Source organism: Leucopleurus acutus (genome assembly GCF_964270905.1).
Source record: "Leucopleurus acutus genome assembly, chromosome: 1".
In the NCBI taxonomy this organism is placed as follows: Eukaryota; Metazoa; Chordata; class Mammalia; order Artiodactyla; family Delphinidae; genus Leucopleurus; species Leucopleurus acutus.
Window position 1 is genome coordinate 26,808,390 of NC_139142.1, and position 24,513 is coordinate 26,832,902.

The 24,513-nt window shown below is 45.9% G+C and overlaps 1 protein-coding gene across 1 annotated transcript; it reads right to left on the minus strand.

Annotated features, from left to right (window-relative positions):
• Positions 1 to 2,861: 2,861 nt before the first annotated feature.
• Positions 2,862 to 24,091, minus strand: BATF (basic leucine zipper ATF-like transcription factor). The gene is made up of 3 exons (XM_082840301.1): positions 23,516 to 24,091; positions 21,109 to 21,213; positions 2,862 to 3,132 (listed from the first exon to the last, which is right to left on the minus strand). The coding sequence occupies exons 1-3, from the start codon at positions 23,576 to 23,578 to the stop codon at positions 2,923 to 2,925; spliced, it is 378 nt and encodes a 125-aa protein (XP_082696427.1). The 5' UTR covers positions 23,579 to 24,091; the 3' UTR covers positions 2,862 to 2,922.
• Positions 24,092 to 24,513: the final 422 nt, after the last annotated feature.

Genomic DNA, 24,513 nt, shown 5'->3' on the forward strand with positions numbered 1-24,513 from the left:
CAGAGCCCTCTGTTCTCTTTAGACCAAGCTCCATATACCCAGCAGATCGGAATCCCCTGTCCGTGCCCCTGAGCTGGCTTCCAGCAGCTGTAGTCCTCTTCCCTGGATAACTCTTTGCCAGAGTAGATCAGACACTGGTAGGTGCACCCCTGGGCCTGATGGGGTGGCCCAGGGATGGTGCTGTGGGGGAGGAGTGTGGATGGACCAGTTTTGTAAGCTGGTATGTCCACCAACATGCACGTGAGGCTGCTGAGGAGAAGCCGGGGGAGAGACGAGAAGAGAATAGGCTGCAGTCTGGGGGCTGTTTCTCCCTGTGCTTCCTGTGCTGCCCACGGCAGCAGGGGATAGAACCGAGGGGCGGCTGTCTGCTTTAGGCAGGTAAGCACTCGCTCCTCAGTTTGCCACACTCCCTGCCACTCCCAACTGTCCTGCTCCCGGTGAGTTTCATGTATTTATAGTCCCTGCCTGGGCCCTGGAGGCATTTGTGTGTCACTGGTCCACCAGCCTGAGGGAACTATCCCTGTCATGGGTAGGAGGCTGGGACAGAACCTGGATGGTGCGACATCCGTGGTCAAGGTTCTGGAAGTTCAGACCTATCTGCAGCTGCCCCTCCAATTTCCCTGTGTGGCAACGAAGTCAGCTTTGGCGCTCACCCTAGACTTCTATAGCCTCTGTCAGACTGATCAGAAAGGAGAAGTGGAACTGCCCCAGGTCATTAGAAAGTAGAGAATGAAAGGGGAAGAGAAGTCCTTCCGAGAGATGCGAGCCGCACATGTGAGCTCTGCATTTCTGGTTCTGGCTCTGAATGTCATCTGAAGATGCTCAGTACTGGTCATGTGCCTTCTGCGGGGGTTTCTGGGGGGAAATCACAGCACTAGAGCAGGGTGGGGGGAGAAACATCTCTGATTGGAAGGAGGCCCATGAGAGGCCTGGTGCAGGTAGAACTAGCTGGAAAGTTCCGCTTCCTAAGACTAAGAAAGGAAAATGAATTCTATTCAACGCAGGCCACATCTGAAGTGCCCATAGGCTTCTTTGCTTTGCCTGTCACAACAGGGGTGGGAAGGAGCTACCCTGAGCATCAGCTACCAGGAACCAAGCCCTAAGGAAACTGATGAGAGAGAACCTCCTTGCTGTAGCCCCTCATCACACACCCAAGTCTACACCGAGTCCGTGCACTGGAAGGGGAGCCTCATTTACCAAGTTTTGTTGGGAGACGAAAGGTTAAAATGCAGGATTCTGCACTGGAAGCAATGCTGATCCTTGGGGAAGGTCTTCTGGCCTGTCTCCCACAGGGCTCTGAGCCCACTTCCCGTACTCTGGGCATCCACAGGCACTGGCTTCGGGGGTGGGCAGCCCAACGATGGCAGTGTGCCTTCAGAGGCTCTTGGGCTGGACTCCTCCCATAGTTAGGCTGCAAGGAAGTCAGATGCCCACGTGCTAGGACACAGCTTTTCCAGGCCTCTGCAGAGTTTAGTAATCACACTAGCACGACATCGGCATAATCCCAGGGGTTAGGAGACACTTGGGCAGGGGAGGTCTAGAGCTGAAACCTTGCCTCAAGCCAACCAGAGCTGTTGGTGGGCAGGCTGAGGAGGTGCCGGCACAGCGGAGCCGGCCTGTTCCTCTCTTTCTCCTGTGCTCACCAAGATGGCCACCAGCAGGGGGTCCGCAGGCAGTGGTAGTCCCACTGAAGGCTGCTGAAGGGGCTGCATCCGACACCTTCCGTGGCGATCCCTGTCGCTTTGGGCCCCAGCTGGCTCGGCAGGGGCCATGTGTGTGGGAAGGCCCTGCCACGGCTCTTGGGGAGTGGTGTGGGTAAGGCCAGCGGGCACTTAGCCTGGGGATTTCTGAGGAGCAGTTGGACATCTGAGCAGGGGAAGCAGAGCACGCTGGTTTCAGCTCTGCCAGCACTTGTGGATTTGAAGCCCTGAAGATAGCCCTGTGTTATCTGAGCCACTGCTGCCCTCAGACCGTGCTCAGAATGGCAGCCTGTGGAGACGGCAAAGTCGTGTGTGCTTTATCCCAGCTTCCCAGGGGAGGTGGAGTCCTCAGCAGGACACGCAGCGCCTGTGTCTCTGAACCACGTGTTGCCCCACGAGAGCATGAGGAAAGCCTCGCCTTCACGTGAGGTGCTCCTTGTGCTGCTGGAGTTCCTTGCGTGGGGCCTGGCACGCAGCATCCTCCAGCGCTGGCCGTCTGGCCGGGGCTGAGTCAGTGTAGTCGTGGGAGATGAGAGTACCAACTCGAATGACCATCCCACTCCACAGCATCTGGCGCTGGTCCTTCTCTTGTCTAAAGAAGGACCCTAGAAACGTCTAGACAATCTAGAAAGCATGATGCAATGAGGAATGGAAAGTGAGAGGCCACAGTGAGATGATTTGGGGAGGAAAATCAAGAAGATGCCTAGAAGGAGAATTGAAGATTCTTTGAGAAAACCCAGCTTCCCAAGTAGATTAACAAGCCATGGAAAAGAAGCAATACTAGCTGAATCTCCGGAGCTTTAAGGGCTCCTGAGGCCAAGAACCAATAACGACCCCAACCCCACAGAACTTAAGGTTTCAAGCCCTGGCCAGTCTGGTTTCTTTTAAGACATTTATTTAGAAAAATAACCCTTCCCTACCCCTCCTCCCTCTGTGCCATGGGACTGGGGCGTTATGCTTGACATAGCTCTGGATCCGGCCTCCCACCCACGTGAAGGTCCAGCCCACGCTGCCGGGCGGTTGGCCACGCTTCGGGAGGCCGTTCACACGTCCAGCAGCTGCGCGTCCTGTGTTCCATCCCGGTCCAGGCCTCCGCCTCCGGGTCTCCGGGTCGAGAGAGGGCGCTGAGGGACGAGGGCCGCTGGCCACAGTCTGCGTGCCCCTCCCGAGGCCTGGGAGCAGCCGGGGCTGGGGGCTCCGCTCTCTCCCGCCCTCGGGGAGCTCAGGGCTGGAAGCGCGGGGAGCTGACGTGAGGCTGGTGGAAGGCGTGGGCGCTGTACACCACCTCGGGGGGCGAGGGCGCGCCGGGGGCCAGCACGGAGCACAGGGGCTCGTGGCTGCTCAGCACCGACGTGAAGTACTTCACCTCTTCCGTGAGCTGTTTGATCTCCTTCCGCAGCGCTGCATTCTGTTTCTCCAGGTCTTCACTCTCCTGCGAGCGGAAAGGATGGGCGTTGCAGGTTAATGTCAGTGCTCTGCAAGATTGCGGGGGCGGGGCGGGGGGCGTTGTGAAGCGGGAGTCTGCATTAGATTTTCACTAGCACAGCCATGGAGAAGGGCATCGGTGATTTTTTCTGCACATGCGAGTGTGCACGTGTGCATATATATTTGTATGTGTCCTGTGTGTGGATAGGTGCATCTAGAGCACAGGTATATTTGTGCATGTATATGCATAGCTTTTAGCTTGAACCATATGAAATTGCTACTTGTCTGTTTTGACCTATAAGAAGGGCGGTTTCATATGGTCCCAACTAAGAGAGACGTGTGTGTGAAGGCATGCGTGAATTTGCATGTGTGCTCCTTTGTGTGCAGGTGTACATGCATAGATCTCTGTGAGTGTGTACGAGGGTTGAGAGCGGCAAGTATATGTCGAGGGAAACCGGCTGGGAGGCTACAGCCCAGCAAAAATCAAAAAGAGTTTGTGAGACCGTCTTAAACTAATTTCAGTCTTTTCCTCTCTATGTTATACGGTGTCTTCTCCTAACGTTACCATTTGCATTTAGTCTTACAAATGGAGTCCACGGGTAATTGTCTACTTCACCCAGATTCTAGAATGTTTAGGGTATTTCTAAATAGTAAATAGTCAAACTCCAGCACAGCGTTCGATTCCACGCCATTCTGCTCTTCCAGCAGCTTGTTCTGTAGTACTCTGGGTGTGTCCCAAGCACCTGTGCTTCCTTTTTTCCGGAAACACCTTTCCCCTGTTGCTTAAGGGAACCATCAGATAACATGCTAATCAGAAAAACTCAGGGTAAAGAGTGCTAATTACTGATCACATCATTAATTAATCAACAATGACACCCTGGTAATTAGCATTTACTGGAAAACGATCCCACCTTCAGAAAACCCAGGGGAATTTCATTTCCAATGTGATTTTAAGGTTCACATTCCTTGACTCAAATAGACCTTCTGGGCTAATCATTGGTACCCACAGAGGAAGGAAAAATAGCACTGGAGATGCAAATAAATTACATTTCAGTTCAAAAAGCGACCTAATATTTGGAGTCCAGATCTTATTTTTCTAGTTCTGTTTCACTTAGGTTAGTATTTTCCAAACTTGCTGTATCATTAGAATTAATCTGAGGGCCTGATAAAAATATAGTTCCAGGCCCTTCCTCAAATCTAAAGATTTGAACTCAGTGGATTTGGGATTTTCTGTGAATTCTGGGAATCTGAAGTTTTAACAAGTGCCCCAGATTATTCTGATGATCAGGCAAGTTTGAAAACAATAGATATTAATGTTAAATATGGTAATAAATTTATTTTAATTATTCAAGCACTTATTAAGTGCCTGGCCTAGAGTATGAACTCAAGTGTTTGTTGATTGGCTGCCTGATGACATCAACGGCTGGACCAGAAGTTGACTCAGAATTACAGTGGGGAGTGAGCAGATGTGAGATAACTTGACATTTAAAATTTGCCTTAGATAATCCATCAGGAGCATGAGCTACAGGTTAATGAGAGCTAGTTACACTGCCAATTGCCCTAACCCATGCACCTGGGGGTTCTTTTTAAGTGGTAGAGGAGAATGTGGCCTTATCCATCAAGCCAGATTCCATCCGTTTGTACAGAACAAGTGTGAGCGTGCTCAGCCTCACCCTGGCATTTCCTGTATGTGGCACTGAGCTAGAAAATGTGCCTAGGTCGGTACAGAGAAAAACCCCATCTCTAAAATGGGGTGGGGGAGTTGGGATACCAACAGCCATGATGACAGAGTCAGGGGCGTGGGCTGCCGCTTCTGCGGGGTGTGACCGGCTCGTTCATCTTACCATTTGGTTGTTTCCGGGCACATCCCAGAGAGAGGACATCCCCTCTTTACCAAAAGGTAAGATAAAGCAACACATGAGACCGGGGGGTGTTGGTAAGACGGGAACTGGGGGCCGGGAGTCCTGGCCCCTTCCTCTAGCCCTTTTCCTCACCCCCTCTGAGAGTTTCCACTGGTGACAACATTTACTGTAAGTTCTGTGCTCCAAAGAGCCTGGGCAAACCCCGAGGCAGAAGGGAGGGGTGGGGTAGGCGGGCCGCAGGGACCAATCGCTCTGACCTTCTCTCCGCCTAGAGGCCGGCCCAGCTTTCGGGAAGTGACAGCGGGCTCTTCCTCCCTCAGCGAGCCCTGCTGAGCTCTGGCTTTCTCCCCTCCCTCTCCCCGCCCTCCTGGGAGATCCCAGAACGCTAGGAGAGCATTCATAACCGCCACCGCCTCTAAGTAGAAAATAACCAACTGTGACAAGAAACTTGTCTTTACCTTGGGAAGCAAGACTGCTTCCCGCCAGGGCCCCAGAGAAAGCAGTACTGCCAGCCCAGGGGACCTGCTGCCAGCCAGACACTTAGCAGAGGAAGAGTTTGACTTCACTCGCAGAAGGAAGTGGCTGATCTGGGGTTTTCATCCCTCCACATCCCCACCTGCCACTGCTTGGTCCACTCTGACCCTCCCTGGGGCCGTCATGCTGTGGAAGGGGCTCTCACACGGGGACAGATGGCAAAGGTGGCCATGGGAGCAGCTCTTGACCCAGAGGTACCATGATCACACCCCTCTAATTTTCCCCTGAATTCCCAGTGGGGACTGGAAACCAAGAACTCAAGGGGAAAAGGAAAGTAATGTTTAGAAAGTAAATTTTGGCTTCTAACATGCATGTCTTCTCCTGTGATGGGGGAGGGGTGAGCCTGCCCTTGGGCTTCCAAGTAACCTGCTTTTTACTTTTTGGAATTCATTCAGGCACTTCAGGCTCCTCACAGTAACCCTCTGAGGTGGCTATGCAAGGCCAGCTGCTACTATCCCTACTTTACAGATGAGGCCAACTGAGACCCTGGGACAAACCTATTGCGCACACCCCCCAAAATTATTACAGGCTGGCGGCAGCAGCTGCTAGGGCAAAGGGCTATAGATTCACCTCAAGACACCTGCTTTCTCAGAGGGCCAGAAACTCTGAGTGATTGATCCAAAGCCCCATAACCATGTAGGTGCAGAGCAGGGCTGGGCTCAGGGCTTCCCCATCCTCAGCCCCAGGCTCCTCTTAACACACCCATGGCTTCTCCTGAGAGACTTCGTGACTTAGGGTCTCTGAAGGTCACTAAGATCAGTAGCCTTCCAAGAGAAAACTGGGTCTTGCTTTGGGTGATCCTTAAACACAGTACAAGAATCCTGAGTTGGTTACACTCTTCCAATCACAGAGCTGATCATAGCCTCCTGACCTGAGTTGGGAGGGAATCTCCTGTCCAGCTACTCTGTGAGAGGGTTAACTCGGGGCCAGACCTTCCCCAGATGCACAGTGAGGTCCGAAATATGTGACAATGGTGGGCTCCATCAGTTAACTGTGGACAGGGGTCCTGGTCCTTGTCCTGGCTGGGTGACGCTCGGTGACTCCCTTTCCCACTCTGAGCCCCAGTTGCCTCACTTTAAAACAGGAAGACTGGACCAACACAATGATTCTCAGCCTTGGTCACACTCTGGGATCAGTGGGATCCCTGGAAAGTTTTAACAGCATTGATGCCTGATTCTGATTTAATCCGTCTGGGTGCACCTGGGCATTGGGCTGTTAAGGGCTCCCCAGGGGATTCTAATGTGCAGTGAATGTTGAAAACCACAGGATTAGAAGATCTCCAAGCCCTCTGCAACTCAAATATTTCAGATTTTAAATTGACTACCTGTGTATATTAGCCAACCAGAGCCTCTAACTGTTGGGAAGGGGTAGGAGTGTTGGGAGCAGAGGTACATAGACTCAATTTATATGAGAAAGATTAGTAGAAACCAAAATTTTAAAAGAATAATCCAGTTTGATTTAATAATAACTAACATTTATTGGGTGCTACCATGTGCCCAATTACATAATTACAATTATCATTATATTTAATCTTTGCAACAATCCTATGTGGTAGATAATATTATTAGCCACATTTTACAGAAGAGGAAAACCTAAGGTACAGAGAAGTTGAGTAACTGTTCAAGGTCACACAGCTTGTCAGTTGCAGCACCAGTGCTTGAACTGAGACAGTCTGGCTTCAGAGTCTGTGCCCACCATGCTCTCTTGCCTTTGAAGTCTGTTTAAATCTTATGATATCTGGTAATTATCTCCTGTAAGGCCTCAGCCTGGTTGACTTTCCAATTTCATCTTCCCTCTTTTCCCGCCTCGTGCAAATTGAGTTGCTAATGTTCACAGTTCACACTCACCTGTGAGGTTACTTGATGCCACCCCTACCAGGAACCACAAGCAGCTTGGGGGTGGCTAAGGAGGAGGCTTCTGGGGGTGTGGGAACATTCTGGGAAATTCCCTAGTGGAGGGGCCAAGTAACGGGTCACTGTAGAGCGCTTGAATGATGGGGAATCCCCAGGTGGGTCCCTTACCCACAGGGAAGCCAGTTGGGACCAAGGCTGAGGACAGGCCCTGACCCAAGGCTCTGGCAGGGCCTCTCCAGGCCTTCTGAGCAGGGCTTGGTCCTCCCTCCTGCCAGTTCTGGTTTGTGCCTTGACCTTCTCCTTGAATTTTCTAATCACACTTTCCAGAAGGGTGAAAATAGTCCCTGTGTGTTTCCTCCTCAACAGAACATGCAGTCATTTATTGGCAAGGTGACCTTTCAGCTCCCACCCACACTTCAATGCGAGAGTAGTGTGTCAAGCTCATGTCCCTCACACCCAGTTATTTGTTCAGTCTCCAGCAGTTTCGGACCCCTGTCCCCCACGCAGACATAGGGTGGAGCCCAGGTTTCCTGGAGGAGTCTGTGAACTGAGAGGTAGGGCACATCCCAAGCCATAGTGGGATCTATGCCTACCTTTCCCCTGAATCCTGGGGAAATTAACTCCAACTCCTGTTCCTCACCGGATGAGAAGAGAAGAGGAATCACTAAACCACAGGTCTTTGCACTGAATAATTCTGGAGAAATCTGCACTTTCACACCTTAAAGCTGAAGCTCCAGGGCCGTCAGCACCTCATCATCCACTGATGTTTAGCCACGTCAGCCATGCCCCTCAGGCCCCTGCCTGGGTTCCTGTCTCCTGTTCTTTGGCTTTCAGGGCTATGATTTCATTGACCTCGTGTGTGAGAAACACTATAGGTTGGCTCACTCAATATCTGTTCCAAACTCCTTCCCCCTGCTTTCCTCTAGAGAGGCTGGGAAAAGAATTCCTCAATTACCCAGCTTCCCCTGCAGGTAAGTATGACCATGCGACAGAGTCTGACCAATAAGACATAAGCAGAAATGGGGGGGTGGGTAGGGGGTAGGAAGGGAGGGGACGAGCTTCTCTCCTCAGGGAAAAAGGTAGAGCTTCACCAGACAAAGGCTACCCTCCCTGGACACGGATTGATGCCTGGAGGTTCAGCAGCCATTTTGCAGCCCTGAGGATGAAAACTCATCCACATACTGAGGATGGCTGTGCAGAGAGAAAGAAGGAGCTTGGTTCTTTGACGACATCCTTGCACTATCCCTGGACTGTCTACTTCTGAACTTCTTAGTATATGAGAAAAATATAAAATACAAATGGTGACTTGTTGATGCCTCTGTTTGATAGTTTTTCTATAACTCATAGCAGAATGCAATCCTGACTGATACCTCAAGTTAGAAAGGTTATCACTAACAAGTCCAATTTTGAAAAACAAACAACTAATCATTGCCATCAACATCAAGGTTTGAATTGTTTTGTTTTAAGCTGCCGGGCCTCTGAGACAGACTGTCTGAGTATATACCCACAAAATTGCCCCAAATTCACTGCACACATTCCACCACACGCACCTGACAGGCTTCAAATGTCACTGCTCCCTGATTCTCAACCCTGGCTGTACACTGCAGTTGCCTGAAGAGCTATAAAAAAATCTTAATTCCTGGAGCTTCCCTGGTGGCGCAGTGGTTGAGAGTCCATCTGCCGATGCAGGGGACACGGGTTCGTGCCCTGGTCCGGGAAGATCCCACGTGCCGTGGAGCAGCTGGGCCTGTGAGCCGTGGCCGCTGAGCCTGCGCGTCCGGAGCCTGTGCTCCGCAACGGGAGAGGTCACAACAGTGAGAGGCCCGCGTACCACAAAAAAAAACAAAAACAAAACTTAATTCCTCGATTTCACCCCTGACAGGTTCCAATTTAATTGTTCCAGACTGGGTCTCAGGCATCAAGATTAAAAAAACACTTCCCAGGTGAGCTTAATGAGGAACTACTTGACAATTATGTTCATAGTGGATTCCTCTTTAAAATAATATAACAATATAAATATATACAATGTTTGATTTTGTTAAATTTATTATATCATATGTTATATATTTTTATTTTATTAAATAATTTTATTGTATAACATAGTATGAATAATATAACTATAATATAAAGAACTTTAAAGAAGGAGGAGGACATTTCTAAGTCAAAAATTTTTTCTAAAAGTAAATGACTGGGTTTCCCTGGTGGCACAGTGGTTGAGGGTCCACCTGCCGATGCAGGGGACACGGGTTCGTGCCCCGGTGCGGGAAGATCACATGTGCCACGGAGGGGCTGAGCCCGTGAGCCGTGGCCGCTGAGCCTGCGCGTCCGGAGCCTGTGCTCCACAACAGGAGAGGCCACAGCAGTGAGAGGCCCTAGTACCGCAAAAAAAAAAAAAAAAAAAAAAAAAAAAAATGATTGTTCAAGGCAAAGAATCATATTTGGTGAAAATTTCAAGTAGCCCAGGATAGTTCATTCTTACAGAAAGGTGAGAGGTAAGGCACTTATTGGAATCTCATTAATGATAACTTTATCAAATTAGTTGTCCTTTAGATTGTTGAGCTCCATGAGGACGGGAGCTATCCTTGTCTTCACTGTTTTGTCCTCAGTGACTGGGACTGTGCCTGGCACATAGTAGGTGTTCAGTAAAATCATGTTGCTTGATTGCCTACTTGGAGTCTATAATAATTTACTAAAATCTGAGACCTACATTTGAAGGGTCTGTTGTTTGTGATGTCCATGAAATTCCCCAGGGAGTGCTTAACCAAGCATTTAAGTACTTTTATAGCTTCTACTTTTAACTCTAGGATAGTTACGAGTGAGTGTAAGATATTCATTTTCTTAAAAAAGGCCCAGTCAAACCCCTGCTTTTGTTCCCCAAACTGAAGCTATGGAGTGGGGACAGCAGAATCACACCACTGTGAGAACCCTGCATACAGTTTCCCTGGCTTGAACTTGACCTGTCTGAACCATAACAAGCAAAGGAGACTTGACCAGTGGTGATGAAAAGCCCAGCCAGTGAAACCGTTAGCGTTCTTTTTTTTTTTGGCATGTAGGATCTTAGTTCCCCGACCAGGGATCGAACCTGTGTCCCCTGCGGTGGAAGCACGGAGGGCTAACCACTGGACAGCCAGGGAAGTCCCTTTGTGTTCTTAAAGTTCATATAAATAACTGGAAAGTAGGGCATATGTTTTCATATATGATAATACATCTGATATCTTTACCTGATTGATTTATAGGAAAATGCCAGCCTCTCTGCATTAAGCAAATAAAGTCTTCTCTCCAATGCAAAACAGACAAAAATTGCACTATTGCTTTGTTTTTACATTTGTTCAGAGAACAAACTCTCAAACAGCCCAGTGAGGTGTAATTGCTTCCCATTTTGTAGATCAGAATTTAGCTTCAGATATATCTGCCCCCACTCTGTCCCCACTGAATCTGAATTCATTCTGTTGACCCTCCCCCCACCCCCCACCCCTAATCTGGTTCCTGCTCCCTGCAGCACAGTGGCCTTTGTTCCTGAGTTCCTCCTCATGCTTTCACAGTCCCAGGCCCCACAAGGCATCTTTCTGACCCTGACAGGCCCCTCACAGTTTGACCTGAAGTCTCTGCAAGAGAACATCCTTTCCCCAGATCTTCCCAGGCTCCTTCTCTTGACTCGTATTTGATCTCAAATGTCAGGGCCTCAGAAAGACCTTCCTTGATCACTGTCCCCATCCCTGTCCCTAAGTCTCTGTCAATATTGCACTATTTGGTTTTCTTCAAAGCCCTCTTCCCTTTGTGTGATTAGTGAAACAATAAATAACGATTGGTCAGTTGATTTTCCAGTCTGACTTCTGGTTGAACGTAAGGTCCCTGAAATCAGGGACTTAGTGTGTCTTGTCCCAGCTGAATTCTCAGCGCCTAGAAAAAATGCCCGTAGGAGGCATTTCACATATACTTGTACAGCAGAATGAATCATTTCTGCTGACGTGAGCTCTAGTACTAGGAGTATGGCCTTTGCTTTTGTCATTTTCTGGACCTCCCCAAACTCTTAGCTATAAGGCATAGTCTTGTGCCAGCTGAGTACCTGGAAAATATGTTAGTTACAGAGTTATCTAGTGCAGGAAATTGCATTTTGGTACCAGGAATCTAGTCCCCTCTGCTTGGCTCTAAAATTTATTACTACTCTTGAATTTTCCTAAGAGCTTTAGGTCACCCTCCTTGGTTCCCCTAAGTCCAGCGTGACCAGATGTTTACAGGGACAGTCCCAGTTCATAGCTACCCTCCTAGTGTAATTTCTACTAGTGCCTCTTTTCACTCAAAAGTGTTCCTATTTGGATGCTAAATGATAAGATCTCCTACCAAAGCCTGCCCCCCAAATTCTAACTCAATGATACCCTCTCTGTTCTCATCCTCGATTTCTACCAGAATTCACTCAGCGTTCTATTTGATCTTTTTTTTTATGTCTTTAAATAAAAAATATACAGTATAACTAAAGACATTTTTAAAAAAGTATACCCACCCATGATCACAGTCCTCTAAACATGACTCTTTTCATTTGTATATGTTGCCATCTTGTCCTTTTTAACGAACATGGATACTTATTTTTATAAAATCTCAGAGTACATATACAATTTGTATTTTCCTTTTTGTCATAATTTTGTCATACTTAAAAAATCACCATAATTATTCTTTTAATGGTGACGTCAACAAATAGATGATCCACAATTTACTTAACATGGCTTTCTAATATTGGACATTTTGGTTGCTATTATAAATTATGCTGCAGTGAACATCTTCCAGTTCATGTAAGTATTGCTGTAAAAGGGTTATGTAATATATACAATGTCATCGACAGTGAATGTATATATTAATTTTACTACAACTTCGTTGGGATTTAGGTGTCGTAATTTTAAATAATTTATTTTGCCAACTAACTTTTTGAAGGTTTCTTAATTTCATTTTAATGTTACAAGTTATCAATTACCAAGAATAAGATTTCTGCATGTCTATTCGCTAGTACAGCATTCTCAACCAAGGACAATTTTGCCCCCCAAGGGAGCATTTGGGAAGATTTAGAAATATTTTTGATTTTCACAACTAGAGGGGTGAGGTCGTGCTACTGGCATCTAGTGGGTAGATTTTACATTTTACAGTGCAGGGGGCCAACCCCCTCCCACATACACAACAAAGAGTTGTCCAACTCAGAGTGTCAATATTGCTGAGGTTGAGAAATCCATAGTGTATATTGTTTGCACAATCAGAATAGAAAATTGGGTTATTTTCATTTTGGTAGGAAAAAATGTTACGTAAGCTTTCTGTTCATAGCCTTTGCCCACTTATCTATTGGAGTCTTGATGTTTTTCTTAAAAAGAATGTTCTTTCTATAGTATAAATATTAAATCAAGGGGACTTCCCTGGAGGTCCAGTGGTTAAGACTTCGACTTCCAGTGCGAGGGGGAGCAGGTTCAATCCCTGGTCGGGGAGCTAAGATCCCACATGCCTCACGGCCAAAACACCAAAACATAAAACAGAAGCAATACTGTAACAAATTCAATAAAGACTTTAAAAATGGTCCGCATCAAAAAAAATTCTTTAAAAAAGAAAATATTAAATCTGAAATTATTTAATTTGACACAAATATTTTCCCCAATATGTCATTGTCCTTTTGATTTTGGATTACAACTTTAAGACCTTTTTTAAATAAAGGAACATTTAAACTTAGCCCCTCTCAGCCTGGGACTCTCTGCCTTTTTCGTCTCTTGCTGCGTGCTTGGGTTTTGTTGCTGAAGAGTGCCTAGGCCGTTTACGTGTCCTAGTTAATGGCCTACTTCTTGGCTCACCCTTTGCAAAAGGACATATGAGGGCAACACCATCTGCCGAGCAAAGTCCTGTTCAGCAAAGTGGCACAAAAACAAAAGCAAGAGGTGGGAAGGCAAGAGGTTTGGGTTCTTGCATGTCCTTAAGGAAGACATCAGTGTCCTCACTGGTAACACAGCAGGGTGACCTAGAGTATCTCTGAGTTTCCTTTTAATTCTGTGATTCCATCAAGAATGCTGTATGACTATAGTTTTTGTTATTCCCTCCACAAGCTACCATGTGAACCCATGGCAGGATCCTCTACAGATACCCCACAATCTGAAGGGGACTTTGTCCTGTGGAATCAATCTATGGAACCCCTTAGGACTCAGAGGGCCAGACCTAGTCCTACAGAGGAGACTAAGGAAAACCCGAGAGCAGCTTGGAGTTTAGAGAGACTCCCTCATCCTTTCCAAGAGAAAGTAGTCTGGTAGCTGCTGAGAACAGCTTCATGAAGACTTCAGCTGAATGGGTGTCGTCAATTTCTGACCTGGGACATGTAATCCCATTAGACAGAAATTCCTTATAATGCCAAGACTGGCGAGAAGCTGGCCTCCTTTCAAACATGCCTCCCGACCATAACCATACTGACCCATTGTCAGTAGGACAAGCAGTTAGGGCTGGTGAATTCCTTAGTGTGTTTTTCCTTCCCAAATGAGAATAGTCTAATTTTTTATTCTGATTTTTTAAATGGTATACATTCATCATAATAAAAAGAATTACAGAAAAGTACCAGGAATAAGGTGAGCTATTCAAAATTCAACCACTCAGAAATAACCATTATTATCATTTTGGAGAATATTCTTCCAGACATCTCTTTATGCATGCAAACATGCCCTCCAAACCACAAATTTTACATCAACGGAATTATACTCTGCATACTCTTTGTCACTTGCTTTTTCTCTCAGTGCTATGTAATTGACATCTTTCTCTGTTGATAAATACAGATCCACTTAGTCATTTTTATTGCCAGCATAAAATTCTAGCATATGGATGTGTCGTAATATACTTAATCTCCAGTAGTTGGGTATATGTCCAATTTTATAGTATTGATAAAGTGTTTACTGTTCAAAAATAATGATGAATTGAGCATCTTTGTGCATCATTGTTTCTTCAAATTCCTGTAAGTGGAATTGCTGCACCAAAGAGCAAGATGTTAATAGTTATTGCTACACAGCTTTATTTAAAAATGGTCTCAATGGCTATATCAATCTATTGCTTAGAGACATCATTAATTTCTCGCCTAGGCCTAATGATGGAGGAGGAAAAGTGTCAACTTTGGAGGATGTTGCTTAAAGAATAAGAGAAAAAAATTCAGGAAGAGATTCAAGGAGGATCAGTTAGGAAAGATGAATACATCTTCATGCGAGTCCAAAGGAAGAGGCTGTGTTGCCTAGTGGTTAGGAAGATGGGCTCTTCAGTCAGACAGACCTGGTTGCAAGATGTGTGACCTCAGACAAGTTACTTAACCTAATACAATTAATATGTTTTTAATAAAAGGAAGTTCATAGCAATAGAGGCCCAAGAGAAATGGCTCTTTTCCGCAGAAAGGTCACTGATTTTACACTGAACTTCTTTAGGGTGGAACTAGCTAGAACATACTTTCTAGCTTCTTGTTTTGTTTTATTTTATTTTATTTTACCTGTGATTTCTCTATGCCGATAAATCTTATGGCATATGGTCTCCCAGAGAGAGGAAAAACTGACGGAATGAAAAAGGACCATGAACAGGCTTCTCTCCCAGGCCTTCCCAGAAAACCAACAACAACAGTGTCTCTTTCTAAGAAGGCCCAGGAAGTTAATATCTTTGCTGAGCTTCGTTTCCTCCATGTCTCAGTTTCCCTCCAATTGTAAATACCTTATTTCTCACAGCAACAACTTAATTTCAGGCATAATTTACACTCATGATGTTTGTTACATATGGCATTAAAGATCTACTCTGGAACCTGTAAATCTTTTTCTTATTTTAAACGAATGTGAGACTCCTTCAGGAGCCAGCCCCAGGCAAGCACCTGTCCTACCCCCATCTAAGTACCTGGAGTTCCAGCTCCAGATTTGGCCCTGTTACTGTACTTTTATTCCAGCTCCACCCTCAAGGCCAGGTCTGACTTGTCAACATCACAGCTCTCAGCTAATATTGCTGTCTGCCCACCACCCCCTCTACTTTTAGCCTTTTCATGAACAAAGCTTCTCAACTGATCTCAACTCTCCTGCTAACCTGGGATACAGACTCAAAATCCTTCCTGCTCCAAGGCACCAGAGATATCCTACAATTACCAGGATAACCACACAAATGAAACTGGTCTGTCATCTCTTACTAGCGCTGGAGACCTTAGGATTACTCATTACAAATCCCAGCTGACAGTTGGTTGTCCCAAAGGACTGAGATATTTATGTAGGATGTTCAAGGGATAAAATGTCACAATGGAAGACTATTCAATGTCTGAAATCAAATTAGAAAAGAAATCATCCTAATGCATATGTCATAATGATCGATATTGGGAATTTAAATATCTACATTATAAAAATAAAAGCACATGATAAAAACATCCAAACTATATAAAAAGGTAAAAAAAATGCAAAGTATCTCTCTCCTGCTTTAGACCTTTTGTCCTACTTTTCAGAAATATATATCGTTAGCAATTTTGGGGGGAAACCTATTTGAAAATTTTAAAGTTTATACACATATGCACATACGTTTTTCTTTTTATTAAAAATAGGCATGGGAGACAACTATATACCATACTCATACTTTTTCACTTAAGAGTATAGATAATCTTTTCAGATTAGCACATCTGTGTATAACTCGTTATTTTAACACCTTCGTGGTATCCACTGAATGAACAAACGATAGTTTATTTGAGTCCCTTACTGATGAATATTTAGCTAGTTTCCAGTCTTTGCTATGAAAAACAATGCAGCAATGGTTATCTTTACATGTACATAATTGTGCAATCTGTGGGTATGTTTCTAAACAGACACTTAGATGTAAAATTGCCGAGTTACAGTGTATGTGCACTTGTAATTTGGATGGACATGGTCAAATTGCCCTCTAACGGAACTGTACCCACTTAGACTTCTAGTAGTGTGTGGTGGTACCTGCTTATCCATCACCTTGGCAACATGATGTATTAGCAACATTTTTTGTCTTTGCCAATCTGGCAGGGGATCTAACTGTTGCTTTGTCATTTCCCTAACTAAGTAAGGTCTAGCACCTTTTCCATATTTATTTGCCATTTATTTCTCTCTTTCTGTAAATTGCCTATTCCTAATTATCGCTCATTTTTTCTTTTGGGTTGTTGAGCGCTTTCTTATTCATAAGAGCTCTCATATATTAAGCAAGTATGCCCTTTTTTGGTCATTTGTGTTGCAGGTATTTTTCCCAGTCTTCACTTGCCTTTGATTTTGCATATTAGGTACTTTGAGCTGTATAGACACTTTCACTTTCCATGTATAAAGGTAATGTATATCAATCTTTCCCTTTATGGCTTCAGGGTTTTGCATTTTATCCGGAAAAGACTTCATTCCAAGATAAATATTTTAATGCTAATTTTTTCAAATTTCTTTAATCTTTTCCCACATTTAATCTATGTGTGTGTTGTATAAGAAATGAAAACTCTACCTTTTTTTTTTTTTTCTTCAAATGACTAGCCAGTTGTCCCTATTTATTTAGTCCCTACACTATTTATTGAATAATTCATCTTTCTCTCTCTGGTTTGAAATGCCATCCTAGACATTTTGCATCTGTACTTGTGTCTTAGGAACTGACATATGTATTGGGGTCTTAAATTTGAGCTTGCTTGGGGGTCTATTTCTGTGTTCTATTCTGTCCAATGTTTTGTCTTTTCCACACTGCTTTGAAATCTATATTTGTAATTCACTTTAATATCTTATTCAGCTAGTCGTCTCTAATTACCCTCCTTCTTTAGCATTTTCCTGGAAACTCTCACATGGTTATTTTTCTCCAGGTACTTAGAATAGCTGATTTCGTTTTCCTCCAATACCCAGAAAATCCTAGTTTATTAAGATCATATTAAATTAATTCAATTTCTAAATTAACTTAAGAAAAATTGCTATCTTTACATAAGGTATATCTTTCCATTTATTTGAGTGTTTTTTTAATCACTTAGAATAATTTTGAAGTTTAAAAAATTAAACCCTGTATATTTTTTGTTAAATTTACTCCTTCCTTCCATTTGCTGTTCTTGGTATTATAAACAGAATCTTTCTTCCTATTAAATTTTGTAATCTAATTTGCCTAGGAAAAGTTATTACTTTTTGTGTTAACTTTGAAAGCTGACTAGATTCCTATTATTTTTCTTAGTTTTTCAGCTGATTATTTTGGATACACTTATTAGCTACTAATATCTTTTGAAAGTGAACGGGTCAAGATATGACCTTCTCCTTTTAATCAATGCCTTTACTATGCCTAATGGACTCTATAGTTGACTGCGGGAGAAAAGGAACTGAGTGTGATGAGTGCTGTTTGAGACACCAACCAAAAGAGAATTAAAACAAAATGTGGGAGAATTCCTGGTAGTCCAATGGTTAGGACTCCTCATTTCCACTGCAGGGGTCATGGGTTCGATCCCTGGTCCAGGAACTAAGATCCCGCACACCATGAGGTGCAGACAAAAAAGACAAAAACAAAGCAAAAAACCCCCACAGAATGTGGACTTTGTTGATAATCACAAGTATGAAAAGAAGCACCTGATTCGGTTTATGTGAGGGATAGTCAAGGCCAGAGATGTTATAACATTGGCATGAGGTTAAACACATTGCTGAAAGCAGCAACTTCCCTACTCTGCTATTTCAAAAGCAATCAATATACAGTGTTTTGGTGTAAACCACTTATAGGATAGATACTGAAAACGTTAAATAATAGGTATCCCACACTCTCACTAGAGAAACAGGATAATTCTTTTGGTATTTTAAGAGAGATAACAGTGACAAAGTTGAAACCGAGAAATCAATGTTTATCCCAGCATATATGAGGCTAGCACACTAATACAGACTTGGTACTGTACGCTCAGTAATTTCTAAACCCTGGTCTTTAGCGTCTTGTAGATGAGTCCTATGGCTATGTCTGAGGGCCAGAGAATGGTTCCAGAGCCTCAGCATGTGGAGACAAGCACAGAAAGGAGTGAAGGGCAAACCAAGCACCCAACCTTAAGAATGCTGGTGGTAAAGTAGAAGGTTTTCTACCTGAATCACAAACATACTTAAGAGGATAATGGATGCAGAAGATGGGTGATTATTGTCTGAGAGGAAATGAACATTTCAGATCACAGCCAAACCCTCTGTTTGATGGTGGCAGATTTACCTGTTGCTGCCAAAAGCTTCCACCCAAAGTCAAGAAACATAAGTCGCATTGGTTGCAACCCTCAGGCTTGCTGTGTAAACTCTGAGGTGTCCTACTCACTGGGCAAAAAGTGAAGATGAGTGCCGGGGTGCTCAAAAGAAAGGAGTGGGGAGGAGTTTGTGTCCAGGTGTGGGAAAGATGCGAACATTCTAGAGACTGAGGCTGGGGGTTTGAGTGTGGATGCAGTGACTCCATGACTGGGAGCTCCAGGGACCCCCAACCCCCAGAGATTATCCCAATAGAGCCATGACTAGTATAATCAGATGGGCTAAATCTTCTGGTTCTAACTCTTGTCTTGCAAAGAGAGACAGATTAGTTAGTGTTGAAAACCTTGCCACAGCAAAGAAACATACATGTCACCCTCACTGATACGTCCCCAAGGGGTTGAAGGAAGACCAGGGGGTTGAATTTCCAGGGAGACAGTGGCGCAGCTCGAGATAAGGAAGACTCCTCTGCTCCTGTTAGGAGACAGGGAGCTCTCTATCATTAGAAGTGACCAATACACTGGGAACCATTTCCGGAGGGTGTTGTAGAGAGCCTCAAGCATCAAACGTGTGTCTGAACGTTCCAGCCTTTAAGAAATCTTTCAGCCCTGAGAGCCTGTGATTTATATATAAGTATAAGTTCATATACATAAAATCTTAGTTGTGATTATCGTTTCTTCTAATAATAACTATTATTAATATTACTCTTATTATCCTCAAAACTTTTGAATATTTATGATATGTCAGTGACTGACGCTTGACCTCTTTATATGCACTATCTCTATGAGGTAGGTAGTTACTGTCTCATTTTCCTAATAAGAAAACTGAGTCTAAGGGAGGTTAAGAACATCTCTAAGGTCTAAGGTGGGTCATACGGATAACAAATGGCAGAGCTGGGATTCAAACCATGTCCTTATGACTGTGGCACTGCTGAGCTATACTTAGTTTCCAGGGTTTTTTATTTTTTAATATTACAAATTTATAAAGCTTATAGCATATTTCCAGTCTTGGGACATTGTCTACTTCTACAAAAAGGTAGGTTTTATCCTTACTAATTTCTATTTATTTGTTCATTTGCTTGCTCCAAAGAATATTGAATTAGAATCAGACTGTGATGGAGACAAGTGAGTGATCCTAGATTTTCAAGCTTAAAATAATAAACTGGAGTGTTGTGAGCCCCTAAGCCATAATGAAATCATGGAGAACATATAAGAAGCAGGGCCACCACCAACTTAACATTTAGACTACTGATCACAGTTATCAAAGAGAAGAACAGACTTGGTGTTCATTCATTCTTTCTTTCAATTCAACAAATATTCATGAACATAAAACTACGTTAGTATGCAATGGAAGACATGTTGAATACATTTCAAATGAAACACGAGCATCCATTCAGAGATCTTGGTGAGCCTGTTCTCTGCTTCCTTACAAGGTTAAAAGCAGCATCTTTTTACCTAAAACTACATCTTACTTTTTCTTGACAGGAATAAAACAACTGTTCTTTAACTGGCCAATTACCAGGCTAATCTTTCAAATAACCATAAGCATATTCATTTTTGGTGTCAATTGCCCTTTTTACCATTGGAATGAATTACTGGGATGCCAGAGGTTTGGGAAGGGCTCAGGAGGAGGGACGAGAAGGCAGAGGTGTCAGAGGAAGGGCTGAAGGGACGGAAGAGGAAGGAGCCAGTGAAATAAGAGCTGGTCGAACAGGGAGCAAATTGAGGGGCAAAGCGAAGAGAAAAGAGGTGGTAAGGTGTGGGAGATGAGGAGGAAGCTTTGCTTTATGAAGCACACAGCCAGAATTTAGAAACACTGACCAGGATCTTGGACTGCTGGGAGAAATGCAGTTCAGATCACCCAAGGCGCCTGCTCAAGCCAGGGATCAGGGCTTCCCTAGAAAGTGTGAGACTGGAGGCAACTCAACCAGGATGGTGACCATCCCAGATACGTGCACCTGAAACTGTATCTTTCACAGACCCCTTGGGATATCATCAAAATAGAAATTTCGAAATCAAACCTTAATAATGTTCAGAAAAGAGGTATGGGGTGCAGCACCGTGTGGACCTCCTAGTCCCAAATGCAAACCTCAGGGTGGCTGCCCAACTGGCCTCCCGGGGGATGGGACTATATGTGTTCCTAGCACTGTGGGACAATGGGCTCCTCTACACCTTCTACCTTCCTCCCAAAGGCAGTCCTGCCTTCTGCTCTCTGGGTTCATGAGGGATGGAGCTGTCTCAGGCTACCCCATCTCTTAGCATGTAGATCTGCCTTCCACCAGCCTCTGGGCTGCCCACACTCAGCTCCTTTACTCCTCGTGCTCTCTTGGCCCTCATTTCTCTTTCAGCCTCCTGGCCCATCCCCTGTTTCGGAATCTTCTCAATGCACTCACAGGAGAGCCTTCCCTCCCCGCCTCACCTGCATCCCTCCACCAACTGCCCCACATACACATCCCCACGCAGGCAGACTCAAAGCTATGGTCCAGGAGTCCACAGGCGGTGGGGAGCAACGCCTACGGCTCAGGAGGGTGAAGAAAGGTCTGAACACTCACCAGATGGAGGGTGTCAGCTTTCTGTGTCTGCCTCTGCCTGCTCTTCTGGGCAGCAATGCGATTTTTCTCCCTTCTCTGAACTTTTCTCACATCATCAGATGAGTCCTGGGAAGCAGAGATGATGAGAATTAGGGGAGTCTAACCCTCTCTTCTGAGTGGAGGCAGGCTCTCATGGTGTTTGATATCCTGCTGTCCACCCTTCCATTTCTTCATCTTTACTTGCCCGTCCACCCCCCTATTTACCAAAAGGCTGAACCCAAAAGGGAACTTTTCTCCACACTCTGTTACACTCTCTTAGGTCTCTATAACTTTGGCCAAAAGACACAGGAAGAGGGCAAAAGAGCTTGAGAACTCAATAGGGCCGTATTTGGAAAAAGATGGTTAAGGCGATGAAGTGTATTTTATCACCTTTCCTCTTCAGGTCTGCTCCACCCTCACCCTCTAACTTTTGGCCTAGAACCTTCTTCCTATTTTTTTCCCCAAAACTCTGTTAAGTACCTACTATGTGCTAGCTTCTGTGCAAGTGTCTTTTCTCAGAGGTGCTCCTGTTGAATTCCCCAATTCTGTGAAGTTGATACGATTATTTCCATCTTATACGTGGGGGAAACTGAGGCTCAAAGAGCTTGCCCAAGAGCTCACAGTAATCTGAGAGTTACATCTTCCAATGCTAAGTCTGATGCCTTCCCAAGCCACCCCCGCCCCTGCCACCACTACCCTCCTGGTTTGTACCCCTTGTGTCTTCTGCTGTGCCCGTGGACCGAGGTCCCTCTCCCAGATCTGCCTCTTCTTCCCCTGCATTCCCTTCATTATGCTCAGTGACCTTGATATCCCCCATGGCCCTGAGCACAATGTCTAGTACAAACTGGAGACCAAGAACAGTTTTAATGGTGGAGATTTCCTGGCCGTGGCAGATAGTGGATGGGTGCTTAGGAGGACACAGGGAACCTTGCGTGTTCTCTAAGTGCACCCCACAGATGGGCATGTGCTCTATGTGCGCAGAGAGGTTAGCTCCGGCTTTCCCCCAGATGCTGCAGGGTAGGTGGGGGAATCTGAGTGAAACCCTTCTGTACCTTCGGCCCTGTCCCCTCTCACGACCCCACAGGCTAGAAGGACACAGTTCCTTGGGCAAGACTCTGCCCACCAAGCATATGTCTCACCAATGTGCCCAATACTTCCAGGCTATTGCAGTCGGAGGGCAATTGGTTAGATAGGAAGGAAGTGCTCTTTCTCTAAGGGGGATGGGGAACGAGGTTACCAGGAAAGCCATGAGTAATTTCCTTCCTAAGAAGAGTACAAACTTCCAGGTAGTCTGAACCCCTCTGATACCATCTTGAGCAGAGGACTGGATTGTTCGTCCTCTAGAGGTCTCCACTAGGACTCCTTCCTACCTGCTGCTCTCCCGTTAGATGTTGATGACAGAAGCTTTAGTATATGTTTACATACTGTTATTTGGGCTGCAGCATTTTGAAAGCCCTCTTGGATATCCAGGCTAATGAAAGAATGCAGTTTTTAAACCACAAAGTTGGATAAGGAATTGTCCTCCACGGATGTATTAGATGAGAAGGAAGAGGGCTTCCTATCGAGAGGGCTGTCGAGGGATGTAGTGAGGAGAAAGCCCCAGGAGCTGCAAAGGCAGCCAGGGTGCCCCGTTTTTGTTTTCTTGTTTTTGGCAACCCTCAAGCTGAAAACTTTTGAGTGGAAGTCACAACCTAGACTCCCAATGCTCCCAGAATCTCCACCTTCATCTCTCTGGTTTCCCCAGAGCTGAGCTGAGCTACTAAGGAATGTCTCCGAGTCCCCAGAACCATCCCCTGATTCATTTCCTTCCTCCCCCAGCCCTCTCTCCGCCACCCGTGCTAGCAACAGTAGCCATGCCCAGGAGGTAAGATAGATCCTCTGAGCTGGCACGGGGTCCTGCTCCTTTCAACTTGCTCTTCTGCCGCCTTTTACTTTACCCCCATCCCTTTCCTCTCTTGTCCTGCGGGCTGTCTCCTGGGCAACCATCTAGCATTCAGGGTGTGCGTGCCCGTAGCCCGCGTTAAGACTCCTCCTCTCATTTTGCTGCCCTGGAGAGAGGTAGACTCTTTCCTCGGAGAGACCAGAGTTCTTTGGTGCTAATTCTCCTCTTGGCTTCCTCGAAAGCTTCATGGGGTGGGACCCCAGGTGAGGTGGTGGCGATGCGCACCATCGGGGGATGAGGAGGACATAATTTGGCAGGATGGGTGGAAGGACGAGGGTCTCCGCCAAGATGCACAGCCTCACTGCAGATCCTGTGTCTTTAGTCTAACTCCTGCCACCAGCCATCTCCTGGCCTCTCAGCTCCCGGGGCAGGCCCAGGCAGCCCGGCCCTCTCCCCGCCCTTCCCCGGAGAATCAGAAGGCAGGAGGAGGAGAAGGCAGGACCCTACCTGTTTGCTGGGGGGCGGAGAGCGGCTGAAGCTGGAGTCGCTGCTGTCGGAGCTGTGAGGCATGGCTGCAGTCTTCCGGGCTCTCCACGCAGCCCCTCGCGCCTCTGGGTTCTCCTGTCCCCAGCCGGCCTCCCTTCCTGACTGCTCCCGGGCCACCAGCCCACCCCCCCTCCGCAGGGCCCTCCTCTAGCCCGCCTTGCAGCCACCTCTGGCCCCAGCGGCCTCCTCACTCTGGGGTGCAGAGGCTCTGCTCCCCACAGGGACATGTCGCTTGCTTTGGGGCTTGCGCCCTCGCTCTCTCTCTCTTGTGGTTTCTGGTAACTCGCGCTGGAAGTCACATGGGCGGAAACTTAAACAAGTTAGAAGTTAACTTGAGAGAAAATACATATCTGGGAAAAGACCCACAGAATTATGTGAAAGAAAGAAAAAAAAAATACACAAAACCCCAGATACCTTTTGGCAGTCTGAAAGAACAGCTCTCTTCAATTGATGGAGATAAAAGAGAAAAACAGCGGAGGGAGGGAAAAACCCCAGCCAGAATTAGCAGGTCTGTCTTCTGTCAACATGGGCAGAAAGGAGAGGACAGCAAGGAAAGTTTCCATTGTCACCCGACTTGATTTTTAAACCAAAATAAAGCAGCGGGGCTGGGATTTCTTTCTGGTTTTCACCTGAAGACAGCTGCCGGTCCTGTCTTGCGGGAGGCCTTCCCCTTTCCCCTTGTAGCCCGGCCTGCCTTGGGGTGGGCTAGGGGCGAAGGGGCCCAAGGGCACGGTCCTTTCCTGACTATCAGACAGAAGAGACTGTGGTAGGTCTGAAAGCCACAGGGGCCGGTCTGGAATTGATGCTCTAAACGCTTACTCATCACCTATGCCTCTTGGCAGGTGCTGTCTTTAGAGAAAAGATGCCTCCTCTGTTGAAGGTCTTTCAGGGGGTCAGGATTGACCTGGAATCTTAATGATTCAAGAAGGTCACAAGGTCAGATCCCAGAATGGAGAAAC